This window comes from Salmo trutta, chromosome 6, assembly GCF_901001165.1.
Source record: "Salmo trutta chromosome 6, fSalTru1.1, whole genome shotgun sequence".
NCBI classification, from domain to species: domain Eukaryota; kingdom Metazoa; phylum Chordata; class Actinopteri; order Salmoniformes; family Salmonidae; genus Salmo; species Salmo trutta.
This window is the reverse complement of record NC_042962.1, coordinates 51,954,161-51,965,259: the sequence shown is the minus strand read 5'-3', so window position 1 is coordinate 51,965,259 and position 11,099 is coordinate 51,954,161. Positions and strand designations below refer to the sequence as shown.

The window sequence follows — 11,099 nt, the reverse complement described above, 5'->3', positions numbered from 1 at the left end:
ATGATATACAACCAATTTGACAGAGCTTGAAGAATTGTGAAAAGATTAACTGGCAAATGTTGCACAATCCAGGTGTGGAAATCTCTTGAGAGATTACCCAGAAAGACTCACAGCTGTATTCGCTGTCAAATGTGCTTCTACAAAGTATTGACTCAGGGGTGTGAATACTTATGTAAATGAGATATTTCAGTATTTAATTTGAAATAAATGTACATCAATTTCAAAAAACATGTTTTCACTTTGTCATTATTGTGGGTATTGTGTGTAGATGGGTGAGAAAAATATATATTTAATCCATTTTGAGTTCAGTCTGTAAGTGTAACACAATGAAATGTGGAAAAAGTCAATGGGTATGAATACCCTCTGAAGGCACTGTTCATGTAGATTGGTTCAGTTGGTGAAGTGCACCATCTACTGTCCATAACATATTTATTGTGGCATGTGGCATCCCGTGGCCAGAAGGGGGCATTTGTGTTCTGCATATGGTTCATAGACGGAGAAGAGGAGGGGACAGGGAAGGGATGAAAGGATGAAGAGGATGCCTCTAGCCATTAGAAGCTGTAAATTGGGACACACATTTATAAAGACACACTCAGACCCATGCACTCTAAACATATTTAATTCATTTACTTCTGTGTTTATTTATGTAAACAGAAACCAATGAAAAGTTGCCCTGCCACATGTACAGGCAGAAGATATCAATAGAGCTACTGATTGCTGTGGTATTTCTGGTGACCAGGCTGGATTTACAGAGAATACAGGTAGAGATAGAATCATATATTTAGTGCTGGTAGGTTGCAGTTTTCTCTGTTGTCTGTAGGCTAGTGCTGATAGGTTGGAGTCTTCTCTGTTGTCTGCAGGCTAGTGCTGATAGGTTGGAGTCTTCTCTGTTGTCTGTAGGCTAGTGCTGATAGGTTGGAGTCTTCTCTGTTGTCTGTAGGCTAGTGCTGATAGGTTGGAGTCTTCTCTGTTGTCTGCAGGCTAGTGCTGATAGGTTGGAGTCTTCTCTGTTGTCTGCAGGCTAGTGCTGATAGGTTGGAGTCTTCTCTGTTGTCTGCAGGCTAGTGCTGATAGGTTGGAGTCTTCTCTGTTGTCTGTAGGCTAGTGCTGATAGGTTGGAGTCTTCTCTGTTGTCTGCAGGCTAGTGCTGATAGGTTGGAGTCTTCTCTGTTGTCTGCAGGCTAGTGCTGATAGGTTGGAGTCTTCTCTGCTGTCTGTAGGCTAGTGCTGATAGGTTGGAGTCTTCTCTGTTGTCTGTAGGCTAGTGCTGATAGGTTGGAGTCTTCTCTGTTGTCTGCAGGCTAGTGCTGATAGGTTGGAGTCTTCTCTGTTGTCTGCAGGCTAGTGCTGATAGGTTGGAGTCTTCTCTGTTGTCTGCAGGCTAGTGCTGATAGGTTGGAGTCTTCTTTATATGTATTTGTGTGTGAGTGAGTGATGAGTTTATTAGCCACCCAGCTGTGACCAGTCCAGGCGAAAAGGGTGTGTGTGTGTGTGTGTGTGTGTGTGTATTTATAACCGTGGGAGAAAGGTTTGCATGTGTACATGTCATGGTAAATCAGACAGTCAGAGGCAGAAGATGTGTGAGCGCGCATCTGTGAGCACGTTTGTTGAATGAAAAGACGCAAATACACACCGCAGCAGCAGTCACAGGCACGTGGTCAGAACCCAACCCAACCCCACCCTACTGGGCTAGGTCTACCCAAAATAAAACTAACAAAATACGAAAAGAGGAAGAGAGATGGGGGGATCAGAATCATTTGGCCTAAAATGAATAGCCTTTACATTTAAAATAGAATGTTCTAAAAGGGGAATATATTCGAAGAAACACTCAGAATCAGACACACATGCTTTCACTCATGCACGCGCATACCCAAACACACACCAAAATCCATCGCTTTGTTTTGCCCAGCTTTATGGTGATGGTGGACTACCATTAGGAATTTGGAGTGGTGAGAGGAGGGGCGTTTGTGTGTGTGTGTGAAGGAGCAGTCGGTCTCCTCCCCTCGTCTCCCCCCGCCCTCTCGCGCCCCCCCATGCCTTTGTGTGCGCGAGGCTCTCTATGAGCGGCGGTCCTTCAAGTGAGATATCGGTTCGTTTCTGAGCGCTGTTTGAGTTTGTGTGGGCTGTTCGAACATAGCGTGGCTGACGAGGACTGGGGCGAACCGGTAGAAGGCACGTGAAACCTCGGAGTCTATTCACACACGCGCGATCAGAAGGGAAAATAACGGAGAAATATCGAATATAGGACTTTCCCCTTTCGTCTTACCCATCTATCCATTCTCCCTTTATCATTCTACCGTCCTCTCTATCCGTGGAGAATCTGACCAACCTAAACAACCTTATGTGTGTGTATGTGTGTTTTGGGGGCGTAAAACAACTGGCAGAGAGTGAAGATGGATTAACGTTTGAACGGAAAACTGGAGCAGCACGCTAGACCTCGGCGAGGGGGGAGGGCAAGACGGGCCTCTGCTAACACACACAACCCGCGGGACAGAGGTAATTCAGCACTCTGTGTGTGTGTGTGTGTGTGTGTGTGTGTGTGTGTGTGTGGAGAAGAGGCAAGGCGGGGTGAGTTTGACACTAGTGCCTGAGAGAATCAGTGGTTATAAATCAGGACAGGTTTTTCTCTCTCTCTCTCTGAGTTCAGGACCATGCAGTGGACAGCGCCATAGTTACAGTAGAATAACTCCGGGCTAAAGGAGGGAGCTGTGTGTCAACTCCCTGCTTCTTTCTCTCTGAGTTACTGTAACTATGGCACTGTCCTGTGTCCACTCCATTGTCCTGAATTTAGAGAACGAGTTAGAGAGAACAAAGAGAGAGAGATGTGGGAAACATAGATAGCACACCATTGAGCCTTGTGTGTGTGTGTGTGTGTGTGTGTGTGTGTTCTGATGCTCCGTTCATTTGGAGTTGAGGGACCAACACAACAGATGTTCGCTTCGGTTTGCCGCAAAGGACCAGTCCGAGACCAAGCAGATGTTTGGTAGCATCAGAATAGGACTTAACAAGCTGATACTGTGCAACAACGCCTCTGTAATGTATGCCACCTGGAACGCCACCAGTGTGATGACTAACTCCTCCCCTTCTGTCTGTCCCTAGACTCTGATTGGACCAACACCAGGATGATGTCGTTACCAAAAGCCAAGACCAAGAAGAAACCTCCCAAAGACAGCATGACACTTCTACCATGCTTCTACTTCATTGAGGTGTGTGTACTGCATTTAATGTGTACCACTCACTATGGCTGTTAGTAAGACAATATCTCCCTCTTACCTCTCTCCCTCCTTTGCTCACTCGCTCCCTCCCTCTCTCTCTCTCTCTTTCTCTCGCTCTCTGTGTCTGTCTCTCTCTCTCTCTCTCTCTTTCTGTCTAGCTCCCCATCGTCCTCTCCTCCCTTGTCTCTCTCTACTTCATGGAGTTGACAGACCTGTTGTCCCCGGCGACCCCTGGGTTCCATTGCTATGACCGTGACCTGTCGTTGCCCTACCTGGAGACAGGAGACGAACTGATCCCTCTGCTGATGTTACTGAGCCTGGCCTTCGCAGGACCGGCTGCCTCGGTTAGTACACACACCGTCAAAACCTACAATCAATAGGCTCTGATCAATAAACAGCCTATCAGCATCAGGGTGCGTGACTAATTGTGTGTGTGTGTGTGTGTGAGTGAATAGATCATGCTGGGTGAAGGGCTGGTGTATTGTTACCAGTCCAGAGTCAAACAGAGGAAAGCTGAAGGATCCATCATTGCTGGAGGGTGTAACTTCAACTCCTTCCTACGGAGGACTGTTCGCTTTGTTGGTACGTACCTGTTATTTACGCTTGAATCCTCAAGTGGGAGTGAACAGGTGCACATTTCAGAGAGTAATGATAGCCTAGGTAGAGAATCTACTTTAGAGAGTAATGATAGCCTAGGTAGAGAATCTACTTCAGAGAGTAATGCTAGTCTAGGTAGAGAATCTACTTCAGAGAGTAATGATAGCCTAGGTAGAGAATCTACTTCAGAGAGTAATGATAGACTAGGTAGAGAATCCACTTCAGAGAGTAATGATAGCCTAGGTAGAGAATCTACTTCAGAGAGTAATGATAGTCTAGGTAGAGAATCTACTTCAGAGAGTAATGCTAGTCTAGGTAGAGAATCTACTTCAGAGAGTAATGATAGCCTAGGTAGAGAATCTACTTTAGAGAGTAATGATAGCCTAGGTAGAGAATCTACTTCAGAGAGTAATGATAGCCTAGGTAGAGAATCTACTTCAGAGAGTAATGATAGCCTAGGTAGAGAATCTACTTCAGAGAGTAATGATAGACTAGGTAGAGAATCCACTTCAGAGAGTAATGATAGCCTAGGTAGAGAATCTACTTCAGAGAGTAATGATAGCCTAGGTAGAGAATCTACTTCAGAGAGTAATGATAGCCTAGGTAGAGAATCTACTTCAGAGAGTAATGATAGACTAGGTAGAGAATCTACTTCAGAGAGTAATGATAGTCTAGGTAGAGAATCTACTTCAGAGAGTAATGATAGACTAGGTAGAGAATCTACTTCAGGGAGTAATGATAATCTAGATAGAGAATCTACTTCAGAGAGTAATGATAGTCTAGGTAGAGAATCTACTTCAGAGAGTAATGATAGTTTAGGGAGAGAATCTACTTCAGAGAGTAATGATAGTTTAGGGAGAGAATCTACTTCGGAGAGTAATGATAGTTTAGGGAGAGAATCTACTTCAGAGAGTAATGCTAGTTTAGGGAGAGAATCTACTTCAGAGAGTAATGCTAGTTTAGGGAGAGAATCTACTTCAGAGAGTAATGATAGACCAGGGAGAGAATCTACTTTAGGCCTGTTCCAGTTAAAACAAGAAGTTGAGAACAAGGGAGAGAGATGTAGAGGGAATGAGGACAGACAAAACGTCTTCAGATGTTTCAGATAACTCTTACCTGGTGCATGCTCCTCCCTCCCTCCCCCTCTCTCTCCATCCCTTCTCCCTGTCTCCCCCTCTCTCCTCCTCCATCCCTTCTCCCTGTCTCCCCCCTCTCTCTCCTCCTCCATCCCTTCTCCCTGTCTCCCCCCTCTCTTTCCACCTCCTTCTCCCCCAGGTGTTCATGTATTTGGTCTCCTGGCAACAGCTCTAATGACAGACATCATCCAATTGTCTACTGGTTATCCCACCCCTTTCTTCCTGACTGTCTGTCAGCCCAATTACACGCTGCCTGGGATATCATGTGACCAGAACAATTACATCACACAGGACATCTGCTCTGGGAAAGATCTGTATGCCATCCTGTCAGCCAGGTAACACACACACACACACACACACACACACACACACACACACACACACACACACACACACACACACACACACACACACACACACACACACACACACACACACACACACACACACACACACACTTTGTGTTCTCCAGCTTCAATAAAACCTCCACCTCTCTTTCTCTCTCTGCATCACATCTCGCTCCTCTACTCTCTCTCTCTCTCCTTCTCTTCAGGAAAACATTTCCGTCCCAGCATGCAACGCTCTCTGGCTTTGCTGCTGTCTACATCTCTGTAAGCACTGACAGCTACTAACTTGTCTGTCTGCCTGCCTGTCTGTCTGACTTTATGAAGATGCATTTGAAGTTAAAATTGGAAACAATGCCATCTGCAATAGTTCTAACTGTGTGTGTGTGTGTGTGTGTGTGTAGATGTATTTGAACAGTGTGATCAGCAGTAGTACTAAACTGGTGAAGCCGGTGCTGGTGTTTGGATACTGTCTGGCTGCAGGCATAGCCGGACTGACTCAGATCACACAGCACCGCTGCCATCCCAGAGACGTCTATGTTGGCTACGCCATAGGAGCTGGCATAGGAGTCTACTTGGTGAGTGTGTGTGTGGGGGGGGGGGGTCGACTTTGTGTTTTTGTGTGTGTGCGACTTTGTGTGCGTCTGGGGGGGTAGACTGAGAAAGAGACAGAGAGAGAGATGGGAATTAATAATCTTTTAAGAGTTCTCGGGGAGAATTTCACAGTTATTTTTTAGAAAACCTGTCTCAACAAATTTCACGCTTCTATCTCTCTCTCTATCGCTATCTCCACCTCTCCTTCCCCTCCCTCCCTACCCTCCCTCTAGTCTCTGTATGCAGTAGGTAACTTCAGGTCATCCGAGGAGGACTGTCTCCCCCAGCCTGTCCGGAGGGCTGCCTCTCCCCCCCAGCAGCAGAGGGAGGTGATGGTGAGGGGACGAACCCAGAGAGGTCATGCTTCTCAGCACGGCTCTCTGTACCGCAGCAAGACACCCAGACCCTCAGACAGCAGGGAGGAACTGGGGACTGGACGCTGCAAGGTAAGAGATGAAGGGAGAGAGGTTGTGTATTAGTGGTTAGTATTAGTAGTTAGCCACGCTATGTTGTTCTGTAGGTTCGTAGGGAGAAGGCCAGCGTAGCATCTCTGAAGAGGGCCAGTGCTGACGTGGAGCTCCTGGCACCCCGCGGCCCCATGGGAAAGGAAACCATGGTAACATTCAGCAATACCTTACCCCGCGTCGCCAACGGCAGCAGCAGCACCTCGCCCCCCGGAGACGACCCCTCCAACCAGCGTCACATGACCTTCCACCTGTCCTTCGACCCCCGCAGGTCACAACCAAGGTACGTTTGTGACTAGTGTGTGTTGTAGGTGTGTGTCATACCACCCTGGTATTAATCGTCAAGTCAAATATATCATGTGTGATCTGTCAGGCTGCGACCACCGCTGGTGCAGGAGTGGAGACAGCAGCGCTCTACGGAGAGACGGAGCGAGGAGGAGGGAGATACGGACGGATCTGGCGGAGGAGAGGGAAGTGCAGGAGGAGGGGGTGAGGCAGGGGAGACAGGGGTGATGAATCCTCCCTCCCTCTATCCGACGGTACAGTCAGCCAATAGAGCCGTTGCCATGACTACCCCAGCGCCAGCCCCACTGGTGCATATCCCTAAGGAGGGGATTAGACACCCCCCTACTGTCTCCCCTCTACCTCCTACGGTCTCCCCTTTGCCTCCTTCTGTCTCCTCTCTACCTCCCCCCGTCTCCCCTAAGAGCGCAGTGACGCGTGCCAAGTTGATGTCACTTAACCAGGGAGGGGAACGAGCCAGGGAGGGGCCTATCCCTGTGACGACTCCTCGTGTGCCCACCCAGCCGCCCAATCAGCCGCGAGTGGCGCAGGTGAGCTAAATATCAAATCTGAGTTAGCTAAAATGAACAGTTACATTCTAACAAGCTGAAGTAACTATCTAAATGAACTGTTGATTTACATTCTAACTAGCTGAAGTAACTAGCTAAATGAACTGTTGATTTACATTCTAACTAGCTGAAGTAACTAGCTAAATGAACTGTTGATTTACATTCTAACTAGCTGAAGTAACTAGCTAAATTAACTTTTGATTTACATTCTAACTAGCTGAAGTAACTAGCTAAATGAACTGTTTATTTACATTTTAACTAGCTGAAGTAACTAGCTAAATTAACTGTTACATTCTAACTAGCTGAAGGAACTAGCTAAATGAACTGTTACATTCTAACTAGCTGAAGTAACTAGCTAAATGAACTGTTGATTTACATTTTAACTAGCTGAAGTAACTAGCTAAATTAACTGTTTATTTACATTCTAACTAGCTGAAGGAACTAGCTAAATTAACTGTTACATTCTAACTAGCTGAAGTAACTAGCAAAATGAACTGTTTATTTACATTCTAACTAGCTGAAGTAACTAGCTAAATGAACTGTTTATTTACATTCTAACTAGCTGAAGTAACTAGCTAAATGAACTGTTTATTTACATTCTAACTAGCTGAAGTAACTAGCTAAATGAACTGTTGATTTACATTCTAACTAGCTGAAGTAACTAGCTAAATGAACTGTTACATTCTAACTAGCTGAAGTAACTAGCTAAATGAACTGTTTATTTACATTCTAACTAGCTGAAGTAACTAGCTAAATGAACTGTTTATTTACATTCTAACTAGCTAAATTAACTGTTGATTTACATTCTAACTAGCTGAAGTAACTTACTAAATGAACTGTTTATTTACATTCTAACTAGCTGAAGGAACTAGCTAAATGAACTGTTGATTTACATTTTAACTAGCTGAAGGAACTAGCTAAATGAACTGTTGATTTACATTCTAACTAGCTGAAGGAACTAGCTAAATGAACTGTTTATTTACATTCTAACTAGCTGAAGTAACTAGCTAAATGAACTGTTACATTCTAACTAGCTGAAGGAACTAGCTAAATGAACTGTTACATTCTAACTAGCTGAAGGAACTAGCTAAATGAACTGTTGATTTACATTCTAACTAGCTGAAGGAACTAGCTAAATGAACTGTTACATTCTAACTAGCTGAAGTAACTAGCTAAATGAACTGTTTATTTACATTCTAACTAGCTGAAGGAACTAGCTAAATGAACTGTTTATTTACATTCTAACTAGCTGAAGTAACTAGCTAAATGAACAGTTTATTTACATTCTAACTAGCTGAAGTAACTAGCTAAATGAACTGTTACATTCTAACTAGCTGAAGGAACTAGCTAAATGAACTGTTACATTCTAACTAGCTGAAGGAACTAGCTAAATGAACTGTTGATTTACATTCTAACTAGCTGAAGGAACTAGCTAAATGAACTGTTACATTCTAACTAGCTGAAGTAACTAGCTAAATGAACTGTTTATTTACATTCTAACTAGCTGAAGGAACTAGCTAAATGAACTGTTTATTTACATTCTAACTAGCTGAAGTAACTAGCTAAATGAACAGTTTATTTACATTCTAACTAGCTGAAGTAACTAGCTAAATGAACTGTTACATTCTAACTAGCTGAAGGAACTAGCTAAATGAACTGTTTATTTACATTCTAACTAGCTGAAGTAACTAGCTAAATGAACTGTTGATTTACATTTTAACTAGCTGAAGGAACTAGCTAAATGAACTGTTTATTTACATTCTAACTAGCTGAAGGAACTAGCTAAATGAACTGTTTATTTACATTCTAACTAGCTGAAGTAACTAGCTAAATGAACTGTTACATTCTAACTAGCTGAAGGAACTAGCTAAATGAACTGTTTATTTACATTCTAACTAGCTGAAGTAACTAGCTAAATGAACTGTTACATTCTAACTAGCTGAAGTAACTAGCTAAATTAACTGTTACATTCTAACTAGCTGAAGGAACTAGCTAAATGAACTGTTACATTCTAACTAGCTGAAGGAACTAGCTAAATGAACTGTTTATTTACATTCTAACTAGCTGAAGTAACTAGCTAAATGAACTGTTACATTCTAACTAGCTGAAGGAACTAGCTAAATGAACTGTTTATTTACATTCTAACTAGCTGAAGTAACTAGCTAAATGAACTGTTACATTCTAACTAGCTGAAGTAACTAGCTAAATGAACTGTTACATTCTAACTAGCTGAAGGAACTAGCTAAATGAACTGTTGATTTACATTCTAACTAGCTGAAGGAACTAGCTAAATTAACTGTTACATTCTAACTAGCTGAAGTAACTAGCTTAATGAACTGTTACATTCTAACTAGCTGAAGGAACTAGCTAAATGAACTGTTGATTTACATTCTAACTAGCTGAAGTAACTAGCTAAATGAACTGTTTATTTACATTCTAACTAGCTGAAGGAACTAGCTAAATGAACTGTTGATTTACATTCTAACTAGCTGAAGTAACTAGCTAAATGAACTGTTTATTTACATTCTAACTAGCTGAAGTAACTAGCTAAATGAACTGTTTATTTACATTCTAACTAGCTGAAGCAACTAGCTAAATGAACTGTTGATTTACATTCTAACTAGCTGAAGTAACTAGCTAAATGAACTGTTGATTTACATTCTAACTAGCTGAAGTAACTAGCTAAATGAACTGTTGATTTACATTCTAACTAGCTGAAGTAACTAGCTAAATGAACTGTTGATTTACATTCTAACTAGCTGAAGTAACTAGCTAAATGAACTGTTTATTTACATTCTAACTAGCTGAAGTAACTAGCTAACTGTCTCCTCTGTTCATCCTATAGGTCATTGCCATGTCCAAGCAGCATGGACCAATCAGCTCCTCTGCCAAGGGCTCTGACTCCGCCTCTTCATGTGGGGGAGGGTCTTCAACAGGAAGCTCTGAGTCTCCGTACTACCGGGTCCCCTCTGACCATGACAGCCACACCGGGAGTGTTACCGAGAGCGTTACTGGGAGCGTTACCGGGAGTATTGTCACCGTAGACGCTCACGCCCCTCATCACCCTGTGGTCAGGGTGTCTAGCAGTGCCAGTACCGGGAGTAACGGGACCCTGGGGGCCAGAGTAACAGCTGACAGTAACGGGACCCCCTGGGAGCGGAGGAACACCACCAGCGGGAGCCTGGGGAGCGTCGGTGAGCAGGGCCAGAGGGGGGCGCTGCAGCGCCAGGAGAAAGTCACCGCACCGGAATATCGGGAATACCGAACACTTCCTGTGAAATCAGACTCTATCTGTTCCTCCTCTCCCAACCAGACGGATCCCTCCCCCCTGCCTCCCCCTCCTCACCCCATCTCCTCTCCACTCCCTCCCTTCTCTTCCTCCACCCTGCCTCCCCCTCCTCACCCCATCTCCTCTCCACTCCCTCCCTTCTCTTCCTCCACCCTACCTCCACCTCCTCAGCCCATCTCCTCCCCCCTGCCTCCCCCTTCTCCCCCCTTCTACTCCCCTCTCCCTCCCCCTCCTCCCCCCTTCTACTCCCCCCTCCCTCCCCCTCCTCATCCAGATCTGCTGTTGGACAGTTACTCTCCCCCCCTCCCCCGCTCTATGACCCTCCCTCGCCGGCCCACTGTCTCAGCCCACAGCCGCGCTGATCAAGAAGTCTATTACAAGACCATGCAGACAGAGAGGAGATTATAACGCGACATAGAGGCGTTATAATAGACAGTAACACTACTAAAAACAGACTACGAGGTTAGAAGAGAACATATGGGAACTTATAGAGCGAGAGGTTATAAGACGACATAGAGCAGTTAATATAGACAGTAGTACCACTACGTAACCATACAGTCAGGGGACGTAATTAAATGTGACACAGTTTGGGGAGACCTAACAGTCAGG

At 44.5% G+C, this 11,099-nt stretch overlaps 1 protein-coding gene across 1 annotated transcript; it reads left to right on the top strand.

The window, feature by feature from the left end:
• Positions 1 to 2,052: 2,052 nt before the first annotated feature.
• On the top strand, positions 2,053 to 10,571 carry LOC115196231 (phospholipid phosphatase-related protein type 3; the record flags this gene model as incomplete). Its single annotated transcript, XM_029756859.1, has 11 exons — positions 2,053 to 2,496; positions 3,100 to 3,206; positions 3,374 to 3,559; positions 3,671 to 3,797; positions 5,088 to 5,283; positions 5,502 to 5,559; positions 5,697 to 5,870; positions 6,120 to 6,332; positions 6,407 to 6,633; positions 6,724 to 7,183; positions 10,047 to 10,571. Coding segments are annotated over exons 2-11 (2,250 nt in total), but the record flags the coding sequence as incomplete, so codon positions are not given.
• Positions 10,572 to 11,099: the final 528 nt, after the last annotated feature.